This window comes from Alternaria hordeiaustralica, assembly GCF_023758085.1.
Source record: "Alternaria hordeiaustralica strain BMP 2776 chromosome Unknown scaffold_25, whole genome shotgun sequence".
Lineage (NCBI taxonomy): Eukaryota > Fungi > Ascomycota > Dothideomycetes > Pleosporales > Pleosporaceae > Alternaria > Alternaria hordeiaustralica.
This window is the reverse complement of record NW_026056797.1, coordinates 157299-179339: the sequence shown is the minus strand read 5'-3', so window position 1 is coordinate 179339 and position 22041 is coordinate 157299. Positions and strand designations below refer to the sequence as shown.

General features: G+C 53.7%; 10 protein-coding genes across 10 annotated transcripts; 6 read left to right on the top strand and 4 right to left on the bottom strand.

Annotated features, from left to right (window-relative positions):
* Positions 1-146: 146 nt before the first annotated feature.
* Positions 147-2474, top strand: J4E84_008998 (uncharacterized protein; the record flags this gene model as incomplete). The annotated part of the gene is made up of 4 exons (XM_049391564.1): positions 147-1069; positions 1120-1833; positions 1883-2055; positions 2104-2474. The coding sequence occupies 4 exons, from the start codon at positions 147-149 to the stop codon at positions 2472-2474; spliced, it is 2181 nt and encodes a 726-aa protein (XP_049240692.1).
* Positions 2475-2999: 525 nt separating this feature from the next.
* On the top strand, positions 3000-4756 carry J4E84_008997 (uncharacterized protein; the record flags this gene model as incomplete). The annotated part of the gene is made up of 3 exons (XM_049391563.1): positions 3000-3733; positions 3792-3917; positions 4075-4756. The coding sequence occupies 3 exons, from the start codon at positions 3000-3002 to the stop codon at positions 4754-4756; spliced, it is 1542 nt and encodes a 513-aa protein (XP_049240691.1).
* Positions 4757-4881: 125 nt separating this feature from the next.
* Positions 4882-5883, bottom strand: J4E84_008996 (uncharacterized protein; the record flags this gene model as incomplete). The annotated part of the gene is made up of 3 exons (XM_049391562.1): positions 4882-5309; positions 5384-5621; positions 5845-5883. The coding sequence occupies 3 exons, from the start codon at positions 5881-5883 to the stop codon at positions 4882-4884; spliced, it is 705 nt and encodes a 234-aa protein (XP_049240690.1).
* A 315-nt stretch (positions 5884-6198) lies between these two features.
* Positions 6199-6600, top strand: J4E84_008995 (uncharacterized protein; the record flags this gene model as incomplete). Its single annotated transcript, XM_049391561.1, has 2 exons — positions 6199-6270; positions 6331-6600. The coding sequence occupies 2 exons, from the start codon at positions 6199-6201 to the stop codon at positions 6598-6600; spliced, it is 342 nt and encodes a 113-aa protein (XP_049240689.1).
* A 633-nt stretch (positions 6601-7233) lies between these two features.
* J4E84_008994 (uncharacterized protein) lies at positions 7234-8585 on the bottom strand (the record flags this gene model as incomplete). The annotated part of the gene is made up of 2 exons (XM_049391560.1): positions 7234-7387; positions 7459-8585. 2 exons carry the CDS (start codon positions 8583-8585, stop codon positions 7234-7236), a joined length of 1281 nt encoding a protein of 426 aa, XP_049240688.1.
* A 1324-nt stretch (positions 8586-9909) lies between these two features.
* Positions 9910-10628, top strand: J4E84_008993 (uncharacterized protein; the record flags this gene model as incomplete). Its single annotated transcript, XM_049391559.1, has 3 exons — positions 9910-10104; positions 10154-10318; positions 10368-10628. The coding sequence occupies 3 exons, from the start codon at positions 9910-9912 to the stop codon at positions 10626-10628; spliced, it is 621 nt and encodes a 206-aa protein (XP_049240687.1).
* A 1514-nt stretch (positions 10629-12142) lies between these two features.
* On the bottom strand, positions 12143-13398 carry J4E84_008992 (uncharacterized protein; the record flags this gene model as incomplete). The annotated part of the gene is made up of 3 exons (XM_049391558.1): positions 12143-12198; positions 12248-12891; positions 12950-13398. The coding sequence occupies 3 exons, from the start codon at positions 13396-13398 to the stop codon at positions 12143-12145; spliced, it is 1149 nt and encodes a 382-aa protein (XP_049240686.1).
* Positions 13399-14160: 762 nt separating this feature from the next.
* Positions 14161-14704, bottom strand: J4E84_008991 (uncharacterized protein; the record flags this gene model as incomplete). Its single annotated transcript, XM_049391557.1, has 2 exons — positions 14161-14580; positions 14627-14704. 2 exons carry the CDS (start codon positions 14702-14704, stop codon positions 14161-14163), a joined length of 498 nt encoding a protein of 165 aa, XP_049240685.1.
* Positions 14705-17606: 2902 nt separating this feature from the next.
* On the top strand, positions 17607-19537 carry J4E84_008990 (uncharacterized protein; the record flags this gene model as incomplete). The annotated part of the gene is made up of 4 exons (XM_049391556.1): positions 17607-17757; positions 17819-17914; positions 17990-18735; positions 18785-19537. The coding sequence occupies 4 exons, from the start codon at positions 17607-17609 to the stop codon at positions 19535-19537; spliced, it is 1746 nt and encodes a 581-aa protein (XP_049240684.1).
* Positions 19538-20174: 637 nt separating this feature from the next.
* J4E84_008989 (uncharacterized protein) lies at positions 20175-21260 on the top strand (the record flags this gene model as incomplete). The annotated part of the gene is made up of 3 exons (XM_049391555.1): positions 20175-20253; positions 20310-20407; positions 20460-21260. 3 exons carry the CDS (start codon positions 20175-20177, stop codon positions 21258-21260), a joined length of 978 nt encoding a protein of 325 aa, XP_049240683.1.
* Between the last annotated feature and the right edge of the window lie 781 nt (positions 21261-22041).

Here is a 22041-nt window from a genome sequence, read left to right as displayed (position 1 = left end):
CCATTACCCGCAGTACTTGTAATCACCCCCGACGGCCTCCTGTCTCGACCTGGACCCCGACCTCTGACCTCTGACCTCACCCGTCCTGCGCGCCACACCCGAACACCCATCGCCCAGTATCCTTTGCCCGCTTGGAAGTAATCGCCATGGTCGCCGACGACTTGTACGAGAAGGCGCTGCCTGTGCTGCAGGACGAGGCCCTGGATGAGGAGGACAAGACGGACAAGCTCGAGGAGCTGATGCGCAAGGAGACCAACCTCACGGGCAAATCACTCGAGAACATCGTCCTGGACTGCCTCTGGCGCTATCGCGACGCCGGCAGCTCGTCCAGCTCTCCCCCCAGCCGCCATACCATCATCCGCCGGCCCTCGCCAGCTCCCTGGCAGGCCAATCGCGCCCCTACTCCTGTCAACGCCTCGCCGCGCATGGTACACCCTCCGCCGGGCTTCCCCATGCCACCGGGCTTCGCGCGCACAAAGTCGTCCACCGCGTCCCCCTTTACTTCCCCGCGACCCTCGCCTCGCCTTGCTTTTTCCACACCGCATATCCCCCACAGCCCCAGCCTGAGCGCATACCAGTTCAGCGAATGCGCAAGTCCCAACACCGAGTCGTATGGCGACCTCGATGGCCACTCCGTCGACTGGCTAGTCAACGATGACGCCGCGAGCACTGAGTCGTCTCTCCTGGGCGACGGCACGCTCAACGGTGCCGCGGCCGAATGGGTGCAGCCCCAGACCATGGACATGGGCCCATACGACATGCTGCGCTCGATCCTCAGGGATGACCGATCAGACGAAGAGCTGGAGAAGGTCTTGGAGGCCAATGGCTACGACCTCAGCGCCGCTCTCCTCGCACTAATGGGACAGCAACTCGACGTACAGCAACTCCCAACCACACCCTCCGAGCACCCAGGATACGTCATCGGGAAGTCTATGAGCCCGGCATTCAGACCTAGTACACCAGTGGGCCAGCAGAAGAGCAACATCGTGTGCAAGTACTTCCTGTCAACTGGACACTGCGCTCGAGCAGACTGCAGATTCAGCCATGACACCAGCAAGACGTTGTGCAAGTAGGTATATATACAGCTCTCTATGTAGTCCAGGCTAACACCCAATACAGATACTTCCTAAATGGAAATTGTCTAGCTGGCGATACATGTCTCTTCTCACATGACCCCTCTGCGCTCATGGCTCGTATGGCTGTATCGGACGTCCAAACTCCACCAATACCCAACTTCCAGATGTCCGATTATGAGTTCCCCACACTCCACTACAACGGCTCGCCCTTAGGCACCCCGTCCATAACCTCTGCCGCGACCTCTTTAGAACAGCTCTACGGTCTGACAGGTGGGGGCCCCACACGCCCTCCACCAGGACTGAGTCCTTTTGCAAACTTCACTCCCGGAGGCGGTAGTCGCCCGCAGTCAAGAACCGGCAGTCGCCAGACCTCGCGTGCCACCACACCTTCGGTCCTCGCAGTCGACGATAATGACGCTTTCCCTAGTCTGGGTTCCGCTGCTGCTGCTAAGACTGGAAAGCGTCACCACGGCAAGCGAGGTGGACATGGCCATCACAAAGATGCTCCAGGACCTAACAATCTTGCAGATGTCGTTCGCATGTCGCCCGTTCCGGCTCCTGCCACTCCGGCTCGTAAGGGATTGAGACCGACTAAAAGCTTCACAGGATCTCGCGAGAACAGTGTGGCTGCCCAGGCGATACCTGCTCCTCAGCACATCCCGTGGTTGGAGACTGGTGAGAAGGGCAATCAGGCATATCTCAAAGCTCGCGCCGAGGCCTTCAAGCATGGCAGTCTGCGCAACAAGTTTTTGCAGAGGTAAGAGGCATGCCTCGTCCTAAGACATTCCACCGCTAACATACAACAGCGCTGCTCAAGCTTGGAACCGCAGCGATTCGCGCGCGGCTAAAGCTCTTAGTCTTAGGGGGCAGAGTGAGAACAACCTGATGCGTGAAGCTCACCGTGAAGCTGCCCGTATCCTTTACGAAGATCGCAATAAGGACAGCGACGGCTCGAGAGAGCTGTATGTTGATCTTCACGGTACGTCGAGATAAATTGTGTGTTCATACCGAGACTAACATTACCCAGGTCTGCATCCAGATGAGTCAGTTTCGTATCTCGAAGGCATCCTTCTAAAGCACAGCTCTTCTTCGCGACCAGTCTACGCTATTACAGGAACAGGTCACCACTCCAAGAACGGCAAGGACAAAGTTGGCAAGGCTATTCGCGGCTTCCTCAACGAATGGCGCTATGCCTTCCGCGAATTCTCTGTCCCTGGTGACCGCAACAACGTAGGTGGCATTCTTGGTATCGACCCGAGTAGCTACGACAAGAGTGTGGCGGAACGGCCAAAGGAATCTGAATCGGATGGAGATAGCGCAAAGAAAGACACGAAGATTCGCATCATGAAGAGAGATGATGTAATAGATGCGCCGAAAGGACCGAAGCGTACTGCTTGATCTGATTGAGTGGAAGTGGGGTGTGCCCAGTAGGTAGCATGAAATAAGAAAGAGTTTACTTCATTAACTGTCTTCTGATCTGGTCTTCATTAAGGCGTTGCGGTTAATGTGTTGCCGCACCACGTTGAAAAGGAACCTTTGCAGGTGCGCTGCAGTCTACGTTGTTATCAGAACGGAAGTCAGCAAACTATTAACTTGATGCAGATTTCCAGGTTGTTTGCTTCTATTCACGTCTATAGGTGGTGTCCAGTCTATCCCTTGATGGGGTGGCGGAGATGTGCCAGCTCGGTGAAGCTGCTCGACTGAGGAAGCCACACCCAACCTCGTGCCTGCCTCTCTCGTCTGGACCCACCATCGCGTGGCGAATATCGCCTCTCATCTTACGGCGCACACAGCCAGTCATTCTCGTCACCTCTCATGTAGCGGTCAGCGTATTCTATCTGGCCTCACCGGCAACATCACCTACCCTCATCACCGCATCGTACTAGCTAACGCATTATCGTCACTGATCCGCATCCCCTTGCAATGGGTCCCAGAAGACCTAGTTCGGCGACAGATGTCGACTCACGTATGCCGTTCGCATCGGCGGAGGCACTGCTATGGGGGCCAGAGATGAAACAACAGCACGCCCACCTGCTCACGGAGATGCGAACACTTCAGAAGCATCATGAAGAATACGAAGCCCGCATCAGATCTACCGAACACGTTGCAGAGGCTGCCGAAGCTGCTACGTCGAGGGTCCGACACTTGGAGCAACAACTCGCAGCGATCGAAGCCGAAGATGACGACAAGGCTTTCGAGAAGTGGGCAGCAGGCGAGATGACACGCCTCGGCATCTTCGTCGACACGAACAAGCACGTCAGGCAGAAGCAGATCGAGCTGGACAGTGTTGTGTCTCATGCTATGGACGATCTCGACAAGCTCAAACATGTCCCTAGAGAACTGAAGGGTGTTCTTCGACGTCTTGATCTTCTCGAGACTGGTCGTAATCAAGACGCGCGTCGGATCACGAGTTTAGAGCAAGAAGTCACCCGGCTCAAATCTACGCGACAGGATCCCAACTCCAATTCTAACACCGCTGGCCCACAGACCGTTTCCAAGCCTCAGCATGGCATGCTGAGATCCATGACACCGTCTCAATTACTCAACGCCGGAACTTCAGAAGTAACAAGTGACACGGACGATGAAGACCTGATACTCATGCCTAGCTTTCCACGTGAAGATATTCAAGTACCCCGGAGTCCTGAGATGAGAGAAAGGTAAGAGCGGCCTTCGGAACGACCTTTTGTGACGCTAACGACTATTGCAGGGGACCAGTCGATACCTCTACTTCAGCTGTGCCTCCAGGTCGTCCGGTGAAGTCAGCAAGGCAGAGACTGATGCAGAGACCTTCGATCCACAACTCTATGTTGCCACATCCGGCAGACGAACAGAGACAAGTCCGTACGCCTGTTCCAAGGCCTATTCAACCAGTATACGCTGCTCCCGTTGCAACACAGCTGGTCCATCACAACCGCCCGACTCATCCTTCGGCCCCGGCTCCAATTCCAGCACCAGCTCCAGTGCCAATTCCTACGCGAAAGCCTCGCCCACGTGCCAGAGTCGCTCCACCTCCAACGCAGCTGACCGGCAACGCCATTACACGAAAGCGAAAGCAGCCTACGAAGGAGCCTCAGACCCAAAGGCTGACTCGCGCTCAAGCCAAGAAAATTCAAGAACAGGATGCTGAAGAGCGAAAGCCGCATGTAACAGGTAGCGAATCACTCCTCCCACCAACACAGTTGGTCGAGCCAGCTCTTTCATTGCGCAAGAAGCAAAAGACTGCCCATGATCAAGGATCAGACGATATTAAGACCAGATCCAGCACAGCGACACGTCCCACTGGCAGAGCTCCAGCAACCGCAAAGCGCAATGCTGCTGCAAATCAAAGCAGAAACACGGCGATTGAACCCACTCAGTTGGTCACGAGAAGTCCTGCCAAGTCGAATATACCAAAAACCACCACTTCACCTACTAAGAGGAGGAACCCCTCACCAGTTCGGCCGAGTGTTGCGAACGAACAGGGGAAAAAGTCCCTCGTTGTTATTTTACGCAGTCCACAGAAAGCGACACGGATTGAACGTAGTGAGAGCGATGATATGCAAACCACTGTGGCAGACAGAGCTAAGAAGTCACCCCGCAAAGCAGCAGCAGCGCCACTGTCACGTTTGAAGGCCATTCCTAAGCCTTCGAGCTCCCTAAGCCTTCGAGCTCGCGCAATACGGGCATTCGAGTTGAGCTAGCTGTTGGGTCTGGTACTAGAAAAAATCCTCTCAGGACAAAGCAAGAGGTATCGGAACTCGATGCTTTTTGGTATCAATCGGAAGCGAACGAGCCTCATTGATTGCCCTCGATTAGAGAACTGGCTCTATGTCTCGCTGAACTCGTACAACCCCTCGCGATCCGCAACTGGCACCTCCAAATTTGCTTCTCCGATATCTTTCCCATCCACCTTGAGCCCTGCACGCATAACGTCACCTGTCTTCACCGGGCCTACACCCTTCGGGGTTCCCGTAAGTACGATGTCGCCCTTCTCCAGTGTCATGACCCTGCTAATGTCGCTCAGCTGTCTTGGGATTCGGAAAAGCATCAGCTCAGTGTTGTCAGACTGCTTCATCTCGTTGTTGACTGAGAGCCAAAGGTGTGCTTTCTGTGGGTCTGGGATTCTGTTTTTCGCGATGAAGTTGCTGATGGGCATGAATGTGTCGAAGCCTTTTGCGATAGACCATGGGAGTCCTTTTCTTTTCGCCTCGTCCTGTACGTTACGAGCTGTCATATCGATGGCGAGAACGTAGCCTGAGTACTCAATGTTAGTCGGACGGATCTCGATATACTGTTACATTTGGCTGGATGTATGGCGTTCTTAGTACCTTCGATAGCATCCATAGCACCCTTCGTATCTTCAGGATGCAAATCCCGCAATGTCTTTCCCATGATGAGACCAAGCTCAACTTCATAGTGCATGTTTACACCACGTGGGCGTAGCACTGGGCCAGCGCCTGGCAGCAAGATAGACGACGGTGGCTTCAGAAAGAAGAAAGGCTGCTTAGGCGTAGCACTCGACAACTCCTTGATGTGGTCTGCATAGTTTCTGCCTATGCACATGACCTGTAACATGTTAGATTGCACGAAGAACGTCTTTGCCAAATGTCTTCCTTTCAAGGGTCCCAATCAACCTTCATAACACGTATGCCAGATAGACGGCACATGTCTTGACATGTGAGGTAAGTGAGCAACTCTACAACTGCGACCCTCACTTTGACGCTGCTTCTCAACCCTTTCTTCTTCTCTTAACCCGTTGGTAACGCGAACATTACACGAAATCACGTACCTTGCGGCAATTTGCCCTTATAGCTTGGATACTCGCCATAATGACAACCAACGAACGTATTCAAGACGACCCAAAAAATCAGGCAGAGATGATTGAAAGCAAAGGTCGCAAGCGGTCTTCGGCAAAGTACTTAGCCGGCAATTGACGGGGGGAGTTTTGATCTGGGCCCCTGCCCGCCACGGGGAGTTGGGAACCGAGATGTGGGGTGAACGTCAGAGCTTCCAGGCCACATGCATCCCACTTGCGCTCGCATCGCAGCGCGACCAAACTTCCAGCATTCTTCCACGCTGCATTACACATCTGTTACCAAACACGACCCAATAGGTTTCAGGTTTCTCGTCAGCAATCGCAGATATGGCGCAAACCCAAGGAAACACAATGCAACTCGCGGAAATACTATCTGACCTCGTCTCCCTGCGCGTCTGTGTACGTTGCCCTCCCTACACCAACACACCTGTATCCTTTCTAATCCAGATTCGCATGTAGGACCCCGCCGCAGCACTCGCCCTCGTATCCGCGCACTCGAACGCCTCTACCTCCACATCACCCCCATCTTCTCACGATGCCGCCGCAAAGACACCAATAACAGACCCAACAACGACAACAACGGTGGACGAGGAGCAAGACCCAGAGCTGAAGCGCGCAAAAGACCTGCTGAAATTTCACTACGAGGTCAAGGAGGCGCATAAGAGGGGAGAGTTGGGCAGAGGCTTGGAGGAAGCGAGGAGTTTGGTTAGGAAGGCTGTTGGGGGGTGAAGGACGTATGGATTGAGGATGAGATTACAAAATCATGAGTGCAAGCATAGAGAAGTGCTGGGAGGAGCCCAGCGCGAGAAGAGGGGACTTGGCGGCGAAGGTTAGGAGCGAGCCCTATCTGGGGTCAGGATCGACAGCAGAGCTTGTGTGGTGGGCATTGAGGAGACAGAATGGATGGGAACGCCAATACGGAGGAAGACATTGTGGTATCTACATACACGTCACTTCATGTCAGTAGTAACTTCTTGCGCGGAGTTGCGGTATACAGGAAAGAATCTGAACAGGAGACACCAGGTGCATCTCGTGTACTACAGTCTACATCGATAGATGGGAAGATCTTATTGAGGGCTCCAGGGAATCGTAGTCGTCTGGGCTACTTTTGTACCAACACAGCAACCTTCTTATTCGTGTTGTAGTCGGTAAAGAAGAGCATGCTACGATGAGTTTGATCTTTATCATGCACGGTATGTAGCAGAGAAGAGGCGTGACACGTGAATGAAGACAAGGGTAATGATGGCATTGAGGTACGAGTAGCATCTACATAGGGATAGGTAGTCAAAGCCAGGTAGAGGGAATTCTTAGGGAGACTTGAAGTTCACCACCGCGATCCAAATACCAATCTTCCAATTCACTTCAAGATCCCGCAGCCGCGAGCATGGCATCGGCAATGGCCTTGACGTCCTCACCAGCCTTCTTCTTTTGGCGAAGAAGCACCATTATAGGGACGGACTCCGGCGGTGCGCGCATCGCCGCGAGTAGCTTGACTTTGTCGCGTTTGCGGGTTTTGCTGGTGGATGTTAGTATGAGACTAAGGGTAGTGTAGTACAGCGATATCGGAGGAGGAGTCAGTGTACTCACGTGGCAGTAGTGGCTACGGAAGGGGCTGGTGCCTCTGTTTCTGCTACAGACGGTGCCGGTTCCGGCGCTGGCGCTTCCGGAGGCTGAGGAGGCAGGTCTTCGGTCTCTGCGGCAGTGTATGCAGGTGCTGCTTCCGGTTCGGGTGCTGCTTCTGCTGGTGCTTCTGGCTCTACTGCCCTAGACACCGGTGCGACCTCAGGTTCAGCCGCCAGTGCTGCCTCGGGCTCTTCCGCGACAGGTGGTGCAGGTGGAGGTTCTGTTGGTGCATCTGGAACTGGTTCAGATGGTGCCTCCGGTTCGGCTGCACTCTCGACAGGCGCGGGCGTAGGTTCAGGCTCGGCAGCTGGTGGTGGAGGCTCTACGGGTGCTGTCTCAACGGGCTCTGTAGCAGGCACCTGCAACGTTGGCTCCGCTTCTGGCTCAGGTTCTGGTGACGTAGCCTCCTCGGGTGTTTCAACTTTTGGCTCTGCAGCTGGTGGCTCTGTTGTCGGCTCCTCGGGGACAGGTTCAGGTGCAGGATCTGCCGAACGCTGGACTGGTGCAGGAGAAGCTTCGGGCTCTTCAACTGGAGGCTGTGCTGCTGGCTCTTCTGGCGCGGCGTCAGGTGTTGGTTCAGCGGCAGGTTCAGACGGCTTTTCTTCAGGGGGCTCCTCTACAGGCTCGGGAGGTTCGGTTGCAGCTTCAGGCTCTTCAGCTGGTGGGTCTGCTGCTGGTTCTTCGGGGGCAGCTTCAGGTTCTGTATCTGGCTCAGGTGCAGGATCTGCGGGAGGTTGATCCGGGGTAGGCGCAGCTTCAGGCTCAGCTTCAGGCTCAGCTGCAGGCTCTTCTGGGGTAGCTTCAGGTGCCTCTTCAGCGGGTCCATCAGTCTGAGCTTCACCAGGGCCCTCCTCTGGTGGATTGGGAGGAGGTTTGAAATCAAGTTCCGGTGGTTCTGGCTCATCATCTGGCTCAGGTGCAGCTGTATCGGTGTCTTCAGGATATGGGTTAGGAGGCGGTTCGACTGGCAGTGGTGGTATGGGCCTGCCATGATGTCCGGGCTTCGCAGGCTTGTGAGGACGTTTGGGCTTGGTATGCTTCTCGGGTTGCTCCACAAGAGGCACGTCCGAAGCCGCAGCTTGGCCCGCCATGACAAGTGCGGATGGAATTAATGATAGACGAGAGATGCTAAGGAGGAGCTATGAGAAGCAATTCGAGCGGTGAGATTGGACGCGGGAGAAAATGGTATGCTGGCCCAGGTAAGTGGATGGTTGTGGCCACATCCTATTTGATCGAGATAGCTTGACTCTGGAACGGAAAGAGAAGCCTTGACCCAAACATCTTGATCGAGTGACGGCAAGAGGAGATGCGTCAACACAGCAAGTACGCGTTCAACCTTTCCCAGCTTGAACTGCTGGGTTTAGCGATCGCGGCCACTGCATGATCGCTTTCGACACGGATATCGAGCTGGTCGAGATTGGCGAGTTCTACTATTTCCGGAGCTCTTACCCTGCCGACTTCGACGAGATAGTAGAGGAAGCTGGAGATTCAGGCGATTTGTCATCTACAACAGAGAGAGCAGGAGCCACCCAAAGACCCGCCTGAGCACAGCGGAGCCGCCTACTTCTTAAAGCCTTAGCTTGTGTTTTTATTCCTGATGGATGAATGGAGTCGATGCCGGAGCAGATACCTTTTAGGCGATGCGCTTTGTTATCGTTTCTGCGGTGGCTGTGCGACTGATGAGGGAGGTAGCTACTGCTGCTGAGCTGCTATTTGTTAACAAGCAGTTCTATGAGCTGCGCTGGATGAGACTGCGTCTCTATCTAGGCCAGCCGCTGCGGCAGTATCAGCGAGTCTTCCTTGAAGATGCCGCTGTGAGACATGAGGTCGTGTTATTATAAAACGTGCTTACTACGTTCCTAGTGTGCGACTCTCTGCCGGCGGTATCTTATATAGATATGCGGTCCGCGCTCTACCTCGAGACATGCAGCACACATCGCATCTTCAATCTTTGATGTTGTTCCAAGGTGAGTACAGTAGACTCATGGTACAATAGCAAGGCCTTGTATTTCGAGTGTACCACCTTGTTCAAGGAAAAATCTAAACACTGTAGAGCCTACATCAAAATGAAAACATGCAAAGTAGGTGACCCAACGTTAATGTAGGCTCTAGACCTGTTCGATTTTTTTCTTGTATGAGATGGTACGCTCGCAACAATGCAGTATATTGCCGCGGATCGCGGTCTGCAGTGTCTGAGTTCAAGATAAGATGTGGCAGGGAAGGCGTGAGGGTTGGGACGGGTGACGACAGCGTTAGCGTCGGTCGTACCTGCATGAACGACGTAATTCCCGGAGGTTGCCGCCAAGCCCGCAGATGGGCCCGCCCGAGCTCCAGCTTTCACTGTCGCGAACTCGTCTTCCCGCACACGCGTCACCCCATTATTCTTGCAACTGCACACTATCTCAAGACCTCAAAATGGCGCTCAGCATCGATCAGAAGCGCCTCAAGGCGACAAAGTTCCCTCCCGAGTTTGACAAGAAGGTCGACATCGAGAAAGTCAACATCGACCTGATGAAGAAGTGGATTGCTAACAGGATCACCACTATCCTCGGTGACGAAGACGACATTGTGGTCGAGACGTGCTACAATCTTATTGAGCAGAATCAATTTGTCAGTAACCCTCCAGTTGACACAACGGAATGTTTGCTGACGGACGCAGCCCAAAATCAAGGAAATCCAGATTCAGCTCACGGGCTTCCTCAACAAGGAGACGGCACCTTTCTGCAAAGAACTATGGGATCTCATGCTGAGTGCGCAGGATAGTCCCATGGGTGTGCCCCGAGAATTGCTCGAAGCGAAGAAAGCCGAATTGCAACAGGAGCAGGTAAGTTAGGTCGGAGGCTTGCTCATTTACCATTGCTGACAACTCATAGCTTTCCAAAGCCGCTGCCGATGCTCGTCGTGCCGAGGAACAAGCGCAGAACGCCATGATTGACTCGTTCCGTCAGAGCGAGCGTCCGGAACGACCCGAGCGTGGCCCTGAACGTGGCCGTGGCGGAGGAGGAGGACGATACCGTGGTAGTGATCGTAGGGGACGTGGGAGGGACTTTGACAGAGGACTTCCGCGTCGCGATCGCGACTCAAGATCACCACCGTATGTCCTTCGCATTTACACTGAAGATCAAGACTGCTGACATGTGACAGGAGACGAAGACCCTCCCCACCGAATCGCGAGCGCGATGTCTACATACCTGGAGGAGGTCGTGGTCGTGGACGTGGAGGCCGTCGCGACAGATCTCGCGAGCGTCGTCGCTCACCCTCGGGCAGTCGTTCTGCATCTCCACCAGCTCGTCGTACACGTCGCTCACCATCGTCAGAACCCTCTCGATCTCCACCACCACGACGTCGACCGCGGCGTTCTCCGTCAGCTGACCGCTCAAGATCTCCTCCTCGTCGTACGCGCCGTCGGTCTCCTTCCCGTAGCAAGTCTCCACCTGCAAGACGAAGGAGAGACCGGTCTCGAAGCCGGGACAGCAGGAGGCCGCCCAGGCCCATTTCGCGATCTAGTTCCCCACCAGTCAGAAACAAGTCGAGCTCACCAGCACCCAGGCTGCGATCACTTTCACGATCACGAACTCCTCCCCGCCGCCGGCGTCGCTCCCCATCGAGCTCTATGTCTATAAGCCCTGCACGACCGCGGCGGCGCAGACGTTCTACTTCCTCTGGGGCTGACTCAAACGGCTCTCGTGCCGACATTAAGAAGCGTAAACGATCCGTTAGCTCTAGCAGGTCACGTTCTCGCAGCAAAACCGGTAGGGCTAGACGTCGTGTCACTCGCTCACCCACAGGATCACCGGCTCGTGGAGAGGGTACTCCCAAGTCATAGGCTGCCTATAAGGACGCTCTCTGCAAGTTATGTTTGACAGGACCACGTTCTTCCTACGCAGAAGCGAAGCGGTGTTAGCGGTGCCGTCCAGTGAAGAGAGCATACGATCGATGCCAGCCCCCGCCCATGTACATCTGAAAAGCAAAGGAAAAGGCGACTATGATCGGTTCAATCGCTGCTTTCCATTAAAGGCTTGAGTCACGTCCTTGCCCACGCGCCATGGAGGACCTCAAAACATGATGACATGGATGGATAGAGAATGTCTGTACCGCAACTACGCCCATTAATATTCCGATGGTTATTTGTACTCTAGACCGTTTTACAACTCGCAACCCTGAGCATTCTATCTCAATGTCATAAAGCATTCATCCCCAATTCCCCTTCTACTACGTCCCTGACATCAATGCGATGTATCGCATACTTCTTCGCGGCTCTAGTGTTGTAGCATGGGCGAAGTATACAGAATAAGCTACCCGCGATAGAAACCGCAGTAGAAATCCATGTAGTTCGCAGTCTCTTCTATGGTATAAGGAATAACGTCGGTTACGTTCCTATGGCATATGCGGCTTTCGCGTAGATACTAGTATACGGCTTCTCGGCGCGATATATGTCTCGGGCTTCCGTGTGGCGCTGTGACACAGTAACGCACGCGTGGAGGGCCGGCAGCGGAGGTACAAGGTGTGACCTGTGATCCGGTACTTTTCCATGGCCTTGCCATGTGGCCTTCCGAGCGGAAGCTTAGTGCCTTCAAGGGTCGTCGGCGCGGGGTGAGGTTCGTAGTCTTTTGCAGAAGTTCAGTCATCAAAACCTCATTTCGCAGCCTCATCCTTTGCGCCGTTTGCACTGTGCAGCCACGACACTAATGTCGTCAAGCTTTCCTAGAATGATGTCAGCAGAGAACTCGACCATGTAGCTAGCTGTACGGACCTCCTTCAATAGACAAGCCCTCATCAATCGCCTTCTCCATATACGGACTCTCGGCAAACGGATCTTGAGCAATCTCTCTCGCAGCATTAACCAGCTGCTGCGCTACGAATTGCATGCCATCAGCATAAGTCTGGTCTTCTGTGTCTTTCTCCTTGTCTCCGTTCCACTTCTCCATGCTCTCGCAGATGTTCTCTACGATTTCATGTTCCCACAGGTTATCTACTACGCCATCCGACATTGCTAGGACGACATCTTCTTCCTGGATTTCTACACAATCCATGGCTGCGTTGTTGTCCGGAGTGTCTGGACTATTAGTCCCTAACTGCCGTGGACAATCGAACCAGTGCCACTGCTCCTGCGTTTTGTATATGACCTCCTTGCTACTCGGTCGTATGACGAGGATCTGGGAATCGCCTAGTTGCGTTACGTAGAGTAAGGGGTGGTCGGGTTGCTCGTTATCCGCACCGAGGAGTGCTCCGCAGGCGGTGGTCGTGCCGTGCCATTCGTTGGGCGAGGAGGTCGCTTGCTTTGTGAGTTCGTATGCGGTCTGGAGGTATGTGACGGGGTTTGGAGGTGAGGTGGAGGAGTAGGATGCGCTCTCGATTTCGAGGGACCAGAAATGGGCGATTAGGCGGGACCATAGACTGCAGAGTATGGTTAGTACTTGTACGTCTTCAAGCGACCGGGTGGCACGCGACTTACGCAGCATGACCCTTTTCTCTTGTTGCCCATGCGCCCACGCCGTCGTTTGCTGCAATGAAGCTCTCACTGACTAGCACCGCATCGTCCCCGTTTGTGACGCCTCTTATCATCTGCCCATTGACTGTCGGTCGGCGATCGCGACTCTTGTTGTGCGTACTCAGGGGCTCAGAGAAACTCGTCGAAGGCAGCGACAGGAAAGGCGGAGGAAACGGCCGCGAAGGCCTCTTTGCGAAGAGCGCATATCCAGCCTCGAAGTAGAAAGGCAACTTGGACTTGGGTGGCTCAGCGTTATCGGGAACCGGTGTAGTCGTGCCAGCGCCCGTTTGCGCTTTGGACGCTTGCTGAGAATACCATCTCGAACGTTGCGGGAAGACGATTACTGGCGACTTTCGTTGTGCTAGTCTCCAGGCTTGTGATAGTTGGTGCTGGAGGAGGGGTCTACTGCGCATGCGAAAGGAAGGTGCGAGCATGCCAGCGATGGAGTATGCAGAGAAAGAAAAAGTTCTGTTGAGGACTTTTGCGTCCAGAAATGTTCAACCCAAAAAACCATGCGGAGCCGTCGCTCTACCTTCCGGTGTGTGGGGAACCCGAGAATGCGGTTTGCGCATGGCGACCATGGATCGGGAATGAGAGAACATGAGTCAGCAAGTGGTATTGCCGTCTACCATGACGTGTGGGGGAGTCGAAGGTTCACCTCGCGCGAGAAACGGCCATATAAAGATTAAGGAGATTTAACATAGTCGAGTAAGGTTGCGCAGTCATGATCTACGGGACATGGTCTTGTACGCGTTTCTACGTATTAGTGCAGCGTAGACAGGCTAGATCATCGCTACCTAGGTACCTCTGGCGCTGTCGCGAAAGCCGGATAGGCCTGTGTTTCGCAAGCACGTAACTTAAGATTTTTCTAAAGATCATGTGTGGCTTTGCCTGCTACTTCGATTATGTACGTTTTTCTGCTTCTATTTCGAGCTGGAGGGCGCAACGAGATGCGAATCCAGCTTTCGCGACATGACTAAAGGCTACGTAGGTACAGTCTGCCTACCATCTCGCACATGCAAGTGCGTGGATGACTGTTTTAACAAGGACCAGTGTCCTTCAAGCCGTGTTGAATTGAGCTTCCATAGCATTGCCATAGGGTATACCAGATAAACGCCTGCCAATGCATCCTGTGAGGTTATTCCATTGCCCATCACCGAGCATCCCAAGCCATCTTACGCCCTCCTTTTCGCAAAGTTCTCCAGATCCGCCCGTGTGGCCACGCCCAGGACGAACTTCCTGCTCGCGTCTGTCACTACCGCAAACTCCTGCTTCCCACTTCCGTCTACCCCGCCGGCGAAGAACTCCTCGAGCTCTTCCAGAGGCGTCTCGGTGGTGATGACCTTGTATCGCCTGCCGCGACGTTGGAACTTGTGCATGGCAGCCTCAACTGGGTCGCTGTCCTGGACTTTACCCTCTTTGAGGAGTTGCTGGAGATGCGGGATGCTGATGTAGCCGAGTAGGGCGCGGTTCGTTTGCGAGATGACTGTGAGGTGTGTGTAGTCGCGCTCAAGACCGGACATGAGCGCCCATGATATGGGGTCCGAGGGCTGAATGGACAGCGCAGGCGGGGGGTCAAGGTCTTCTACGGTGGCCTGCGGGTCGTTAGACCTGGCATGCTGGGTAATCGAGCATACATACACCACGGTATTTGTCCGCCCATAGTGCTTGGTAGTCGCTGGTAGAGGTGCCGTTGGCGGTGGGCGCTTCAGCTGCCATTATTCTGGTGGGAAGATATTGCGGGGATGTTTGTTACGCAACTTTCAGAGGAAAGCTAGGGATGCAGATCGCCGGGTCGTCGATTGCCTCGCGCTAGTAATTGCAGCATGCGCGGACCGGGCTCTAGCGGGTAAGGCTTTTGCAGTACCTGTGTGTGTTTCAGAACGTATGACAGACGTTCTAGCCGGCCTGCAAGCACCTGCGTAAGCCTACCCAGGTACGGCCGCAGGTATCCTGATTGCACCCTCGACATTGCCGTCTGATCGTCCCGACTAATCCGCTTTCCATGCTACATCCTTCACGTGTCAGCTTGGTCTTCGTGACCAGATTGGACTTTCAGACTGTGGCTCTTCTTAGGGCACACATGGTTTTGCAGCGCTTAAAGGTACACGTGATGGGCGGTCCACTAGCGACAACCACAGGTCTCGCTCGTGGGAGCCGCCCGCTTCGAACACCATCAACGCCCTCACATCGCGAGCAAGTCCATGTCTTGCATCATTCATGTGCAGATTTCGCATATCCGCTCTGTACTCTTAATATTTATGTACCGCACGACGACCACACGATGGCACTACCAGCGCACCACTGCCCCTCGATCGCCCACGTAAACCGGTCGGACGAACGACAATCGCATACATCGCACTAGTAACCACATCGGACGAAGGCATTGATGGATATGGCGACCGCATGGCTGAGGCCTCGATGCTGGCCTGGTGCTGGCCCCCGTGCCTTGGCTCTGTGAAAGCCGCTTTGACGAGGCCTCTTGTCGGGGCGCTTTATGTTCGGAGGTCGCGACAACCATCATGATCATCATCATCGCATACCACAACAGGGGACATTTTCGTATTGGGTCTCTCGGCATTGCTTCGCACATGTCCAAAAAAGGAATACTGTCGGCGACTGAATTATTCGAGGCGATGGAAAGCAAGCCATCTTGCTTCACAGCATTTGCACGATATCGGATCACCAGACAATGGTCAAATATGGGTCTACACCTAGAAGCGATATACAACCGTGTTACCGCCGTGGGCATTACACAAGAGACGGCAGATGCAGGCTTATCGATAATCACGCGGATACGGGCGGCCACCCCCGTCTCGGACCATGACAATCTGGGGAAGCCTTCCACCTAGGAGGGACCATTCTCAATCCTGGCTGAAGATACTACTGACCCTGTGTCTTGTTCTAGGACATCTGTCATGCGTAACAGATATGCATCCCTGGTTCATCCCCGGGTTCTACAAGTGATCCAGACAGTACGGGAGCATGGCCAATTCTAGGTTCCGTGTGGTTTCGAATACCGCTGTCGAGGCTTATGATTTTGGCCATTAGCACGTCCATGATTGCGCTCTTGTCCCGTATTTGAGTTGGTTACAGATCCTCTCCGATGCATACTTTCCCTGCATATCGTACGCAGAGTCCCACTGCTGTTATCTTTCCAATTCTGTACAGAGCATCTTCGTTTTCATTACGCCTTCACTCACTCGAGAAAGACACGTCTGATAATTCGGTAAAGAGATGGAACTTGTGCGATCTGTACAGGGATACAGTGACGTATGAACCGGCCTGTATGGAAGTACGCAGCCAGGTTAACGAGTTCATAATGCCCTAGAAGTAGATCCGAGGAACAGCAAAGCTTCACTCATCATGGGGCTGACACAGCATGATGGTCGGTCTTTAGAGGTGGGGTTTACTGATATCATCTATCATACTACAAGGTCTTTCTGGGGCCTTGGAGACGTCGCGGTGTACTTCATCAAGGCAGATGTACCAAACTTCCATAACGCCAGCTTGACTGCGAGCTCAAATCCTGGCCATCTCATCCAATCAAGGTAACGTATTCATCTGCACCCAATTCTGACTGCGCAGCTAGAGCTGTCGCGCAGGATAGAGGTCGCGAAGGCATAGGGGACAATGGAGCTGGCAGGGTCGTTGGCTTTGTCTCGATGGTAAGATCCGGAATTTTGGTAAAGTGCAGGCTAGACTACGGTGAGTGTTTCTTTGTTTTATCTAAATTCAACCATACTTAAGCTGACGATGTTCTAGTAGTAACCGAAATGCAAAATACCCTGACAAGCCTACCCTGAGCACGTCCAAAACCCCGCAGCTCAGCGTTCTCACTTGGTGCCACGCAACTTAGCCGCTCATATCTCACCATCGTCGCAATACGGGCGTCATCTTCTAGCGACGAGCACACTGACCTCACAGAACGAGAAAGAGCTGGGAAAGGTGGTCTCAACAAGTGTCGCTGCCATCGGCCTGCGCTCTTACCTGGAGGGATTCGTCTAGCTCGTCAGTGGCGGCTTCTCAGTCACAGCCGATCGACCGCTCACCGTAGCCCAACAAAGCGAGAAAGGCATAATCGAAAGAGCTGCGCCGACGTGGAAAAACCGTCACTTTCGCATCATCAGCAAGCTTCGTGCACAAGTATCAGAACAGTGGGTTTGCTTGGCCGGAGGCGCGGCTGCTCTCAGGGCTGTACTCCTGCACGGACCCAAGTCATCGCATCGCGCGAAACCTCCCACGACGCAGCAAACACGCCACACTTGCTGCAACATTACCAAAACTTCACCGGTGCCTAAACGAACGAATCCCAATTACCTCGCGCTTTTTCGAACGCGATAGCTCGTGTGGTGCGTGCAGGCCGAAGAACGTCACGTGCTGCGCCTGGCGTCGCTGGAAAGTTCAAGAGTTGCGTCTCCGATCTCTTCTTTCTTGCCCTCCCCACACCACCACAATACGACCCAACCACCTCACCCACCGCGCACCATCGATTTACCCGGTCGACCATCAATCACGCGACACTGCCATCGCGCCCGACACATCGACGAGGTAATTCGCGAATCTGCGCCTCCCTTACGCGTCGACACGACATCGTACAAGCGTGAGCTCGACTCGCACAATGGCGGACGAGGCCAACCCACCCGTGTCTGCGGACACCACCAACACTGCTGAGTTGCCGACGCGTTCTTCAGACGCTGTTGCAGAGCCTGCTGTCGCTGAGGCCAAGCCGGCTGAGGACGGTGTCATAGCCACCTCAGGTGTCGCCGAAGGTAACCAATAGCCTGCTCGTAAAATCTACAGGGCGCAGTAGCTAACGCGATCGCGAACTAGTTCCCGAAGACGACGCTGCTCAAAAAGACGATGCCGCGAAGGAAGACGTCACTGCTGACGCGCAGGCAGAGCCAACCACGGCCAGCGACGACGCAGGTAAGTCCAGCCATGCTTGATTTCGAGCCTCGGGCTACCAGCGTATTACAATCGCGTACTAACCTATTATCTCAGATGCCGCCCCTGCCTCCGACGCGCGAGCAACGAATGGCACTCCAGCACCGAAGAAGGCTGCCAACGGCAAGCGCAAATCAGGCGCAGGTGTCCCCGAGCACAAGAAGAAGACACCGGCTAAGAAGGGAAAGAAGCCGCCCCCGGAGCTGCGTTTGAATGTCTCGCCTGGTGACATGTTCATGGTCGCCATGCGGGGTTACCAGCCATGGCCAGTCATTGTTTGCGATGAACAAATGCTCCCAGAGTCGCTGCTTAGCAAACGTCCTGTCAGTGCTAAGCGCATTGACGGTACATATCGCGAAGACTTTCTCGAGGGCGGCAAAAACGCTAAGGATCGGAGGTACCCGGTCATGTTCCTGGGCACCAACGAATTCGCATGGCAGGTCAACACTGAGCTGTTATCATTCGACATCGAGGAGGTGAAGAAGGACGTGGAGTCCAGCAACCAAGGCAAGAAGAACAAGCAGCTCTGGGAAGCGTATCAAATCGCGGCTGAGGGTCACGATCTGGCACACTTCAAGGAGATGCTGGCTGCCCACGAATCTGCGATGCAAGAAGACGTGGAGCAGAAGGAGCAAAAGAAGAAGGAGAAGGCTGAGAAGTCAGCCAAGCGTAAAAGCACAGCCCCTGACGACTCAGAAGACGTTGAGATGGGAGAAGCTGGCGACGATGCTGCCCCTGCAAAGAAGGCGAAGGCCACTAAGAAGCGCAAGAAGGATGATCAGAGCGATGGCGAGAACGAGAAGGTATGCACCGCATAGACCCGTCGACTTATGCACTCTAATTTGCTTACAGGCTGTAAAGACTCCCAAGATCAAGTTGACGACTGGCAAGACACCAAAGGCCGCATCGGCCGCGAAACCCAAGAAGGAGCCCAAGTCTAAGAAGAAAGCGAGTGAGGAAGCTGCGCCCGAAACACCAGAGGAGGCTCCTATGACTGAAGAGGAGCGACTAGTGAAGCGCGAGAAGCAAGTTCTCTACCTCCGTCATCGCTTGCAAAAAGGCTTCCTCTCGCGCGACCAGAAACCAAAAGACGAGGACATGACGAGCATGGACGAGTACCTGAAGCAGCTTGAGGCTCACGAGGATCTGGAGGCCGATGTCATAAGGAAGACCAAGGTGCACAAGGTACTGAGGGCAATTCAGAAGCTTGAAACTATTCCGATGGAGGACGAGTACCACTTCAAGCAGCGCTCCAGTGATCTTCTCTCCAAGTGGACCCCTGCTCTGGCGTCTGAGCCTGAGGCTGTTGCTGCCAACGGCGTCAAGAGCGAAGATCGGGAGAAGTCTGAGTCTGCCAAAGACGAGGCGCCGTCTGCGGAGAAGACCACAGAGGAAGATAAGAAGGACGATGCTAATACCGATGCCGCCGTTACCAAGACCGCTGACGAGGATGGCGATGTGCAAATGTCGGAAGCCGACAAAGAGGTCATCAAGGATGCGCCTGCAGCGCAAGAAGAGGCTGAAAAGAGCGCAGAAGGCGTCGAGAAGGCGACTGCTGAGCCTGAGACTGCTGCTGCTGCGGCAACGGATGATGCGTCCACCTAAACGCGGCGCGCTCATGAGCAATGAGCAAGGAACTGGCGTCTTCGGCTCGGTTGCGGTTGTCTTTCTGCAGTAACCTGACTGCAATACTGAAGCGCAACGGCTTGCGATGGTTGGTACGAGCATGCCTTAGCAAAACGCGTTCGGCTATCTCTACAGCTGGCGCACCAGCTTTCGTACTTGGACGATAGGGTCATCCGTGCATATACATATAGTGCTGAACAAGCAGGGTTATTGGGGTCCGATGAGAAGACGCGGGCTTATTCTTTGCGACATGCGCCTTCTTTCATAGGTTCTCGGAGATTAGTGAGCTTTAGCGGAGTAAGAGACTGTCTTAGCAATCAATAACACTTGGAATTATCTCTTGAACATGCCGCTGCTGTTTTTGACAGTGATCACATTGACTACTCTTCAAATCTTTGTTCTCTCCGCGCATGTATCATGGTAATGTGTGGCGCGCGCATCGCGTGGAGCAATGGATGCCCCGCTATCATTATGACGTACTCTTCGCGCGTTGAGCTCCATAACAAAACCATAGCCGCGCAAAGCTCCTCGCAGCTATTAACAACAATCGAGACTCGATACTTTTTGTCGTACAAACACTCAATACATCAATCAACACCCTGAACACTATTTCAAGATGGCCAGCGCAACTAGAAAAGACCTACTCAAGAAGGTCTACAACATGGTACCGCCCATGCTCGAGAGCTTTCACAAAGGTAAGGAATGATCTATGATACTAGCCTCCAACATGGATTCTAATGCATTTGAACAGGTCAATTGGGTCGTGTAGCTGTCATTGGTGGCAGTGAAGACTACACTGGTGCGCCTTACTTTTCTGCTATGGCATCCGCAAAGCTAGGTTGCGACATGGTAGGAACATCCAGATCAAGCCATATCAGACAACGTACTCACCTGGCTGCAGTCCCATGTAATTTGCGAACCCGGCGCCGGTGCGGTAATCAAGACATACTCTCCCAACCTCATGGTACACCCATACATGCGTCAATCGAAGAACCTCGCCAAGTCCGAGAGCGCAGACAGCATCACCTCGGAAGTAGTAGCCATGCTATCACGTCTCCACGTCATTGTCATTGGTCCTGGTCTTGGTCGCGATGAACTCATGCAAGAAACCTGCGCACAGGTCATCCAAGAGGCAAGAAAACAGGGCATTCCATTTGTGCTGGACGCCGACGGTCTCTACCTCGCGCAGACAAGGCCGGAACTCGTGGACGGCTGCACTGAATGCATTCTCACACCCAACGTTGTCGAGTTCGCAAGGCTAGCCAAGGCCAAGGGCGTAAATGTCGACGAAGGCGATCCCTCAGAGCTGTGCGCCAAGCTGTCAAAGGCATTCGGCGGTGTCACCATCATTCAGAAGGGTGCCAAGGACTACATCTCCAACGGTTCGCATACACTCGTGTCCGAGGGCGAGGGTGGTCTGAAGCGCTCTGGTGGCCAGGGTGACACTCTCACCGGCAGTCTGGCGACCCTGTTGGCATACAGGAAAGCATACCACGACAAGATCTGGGATATCGGTACCGAGATGTCGAGGAGCGAGACGCTTGCTCTTGCGGCGTATGGTGGATCATGCATCACTAGGGAGTGCTCGAAGCTGGCGTTCAAGGAGAAGGGCAGGTCGCTGCAAGCCAGTGACTTGACTGGCCATGTACACACTGCCTTCCTCAACGTCATTGGCGAGAGGGAAGAGACTCCCATGTTGTGAGCTGTAGATGGTTCCGTGCGCGATGATAAAAGTAAGTGTCTACGGCAAAGCATATCTAGTGTCAAAGACTGGCGTTAATACATAAGTAAATGTAATGATTTGTAGAAATACATGTTTTCGGCCGTGTTGTCTCGCGCCTTTGAGCAACGTAGTGGCCTACTAGCCGAGTATATAAGGCTGCTTAACTCTCACACGATTTGCTAGCTATTGTCGATGAACAGGCAATCTGCTAACAACTATGTCTACATGTGCTGGGCGCGGGCGTAAGATCGCAGGGCAAGACTCCCGCGGTATGAAAGGGTTTTCCGATACGACACATTGTGATAGGCAAGATAGGCTTCGATGAGAGGAATTGACACAAGATGATGGCAGAAATGTATCCTATCACCTGTGCACAGGATTTTCCTCCAACGAATCAAAAGTATACGCGATGATATTACATAGACAAACGTATTGTACTCTACAGAGCAATACCTATATAATCAACATGCAAGTAGGCTGCTAAGACAAAGTAGTTATTTGCAACCCCCAGTATCGTGAATATTCACTCAAAGCTACCCAGGTAGACACTACAGAAAACACAGCTCACAAACGATACCTCACAAAACGTCACACGGTTCAAGGAAGATGCCATGAGCGCATGCGTATGCAGGGCATCTGAAAATAGACGGTGTGCATGTGGAAAATGTTCCGGTTATTGAGGAACGCGTTGGTGGTTGTGCTGATGAGGCTCGGCGACTGCGCATATGCAAGGGGCGATTTCGGGCTGAAAGAGGATGAT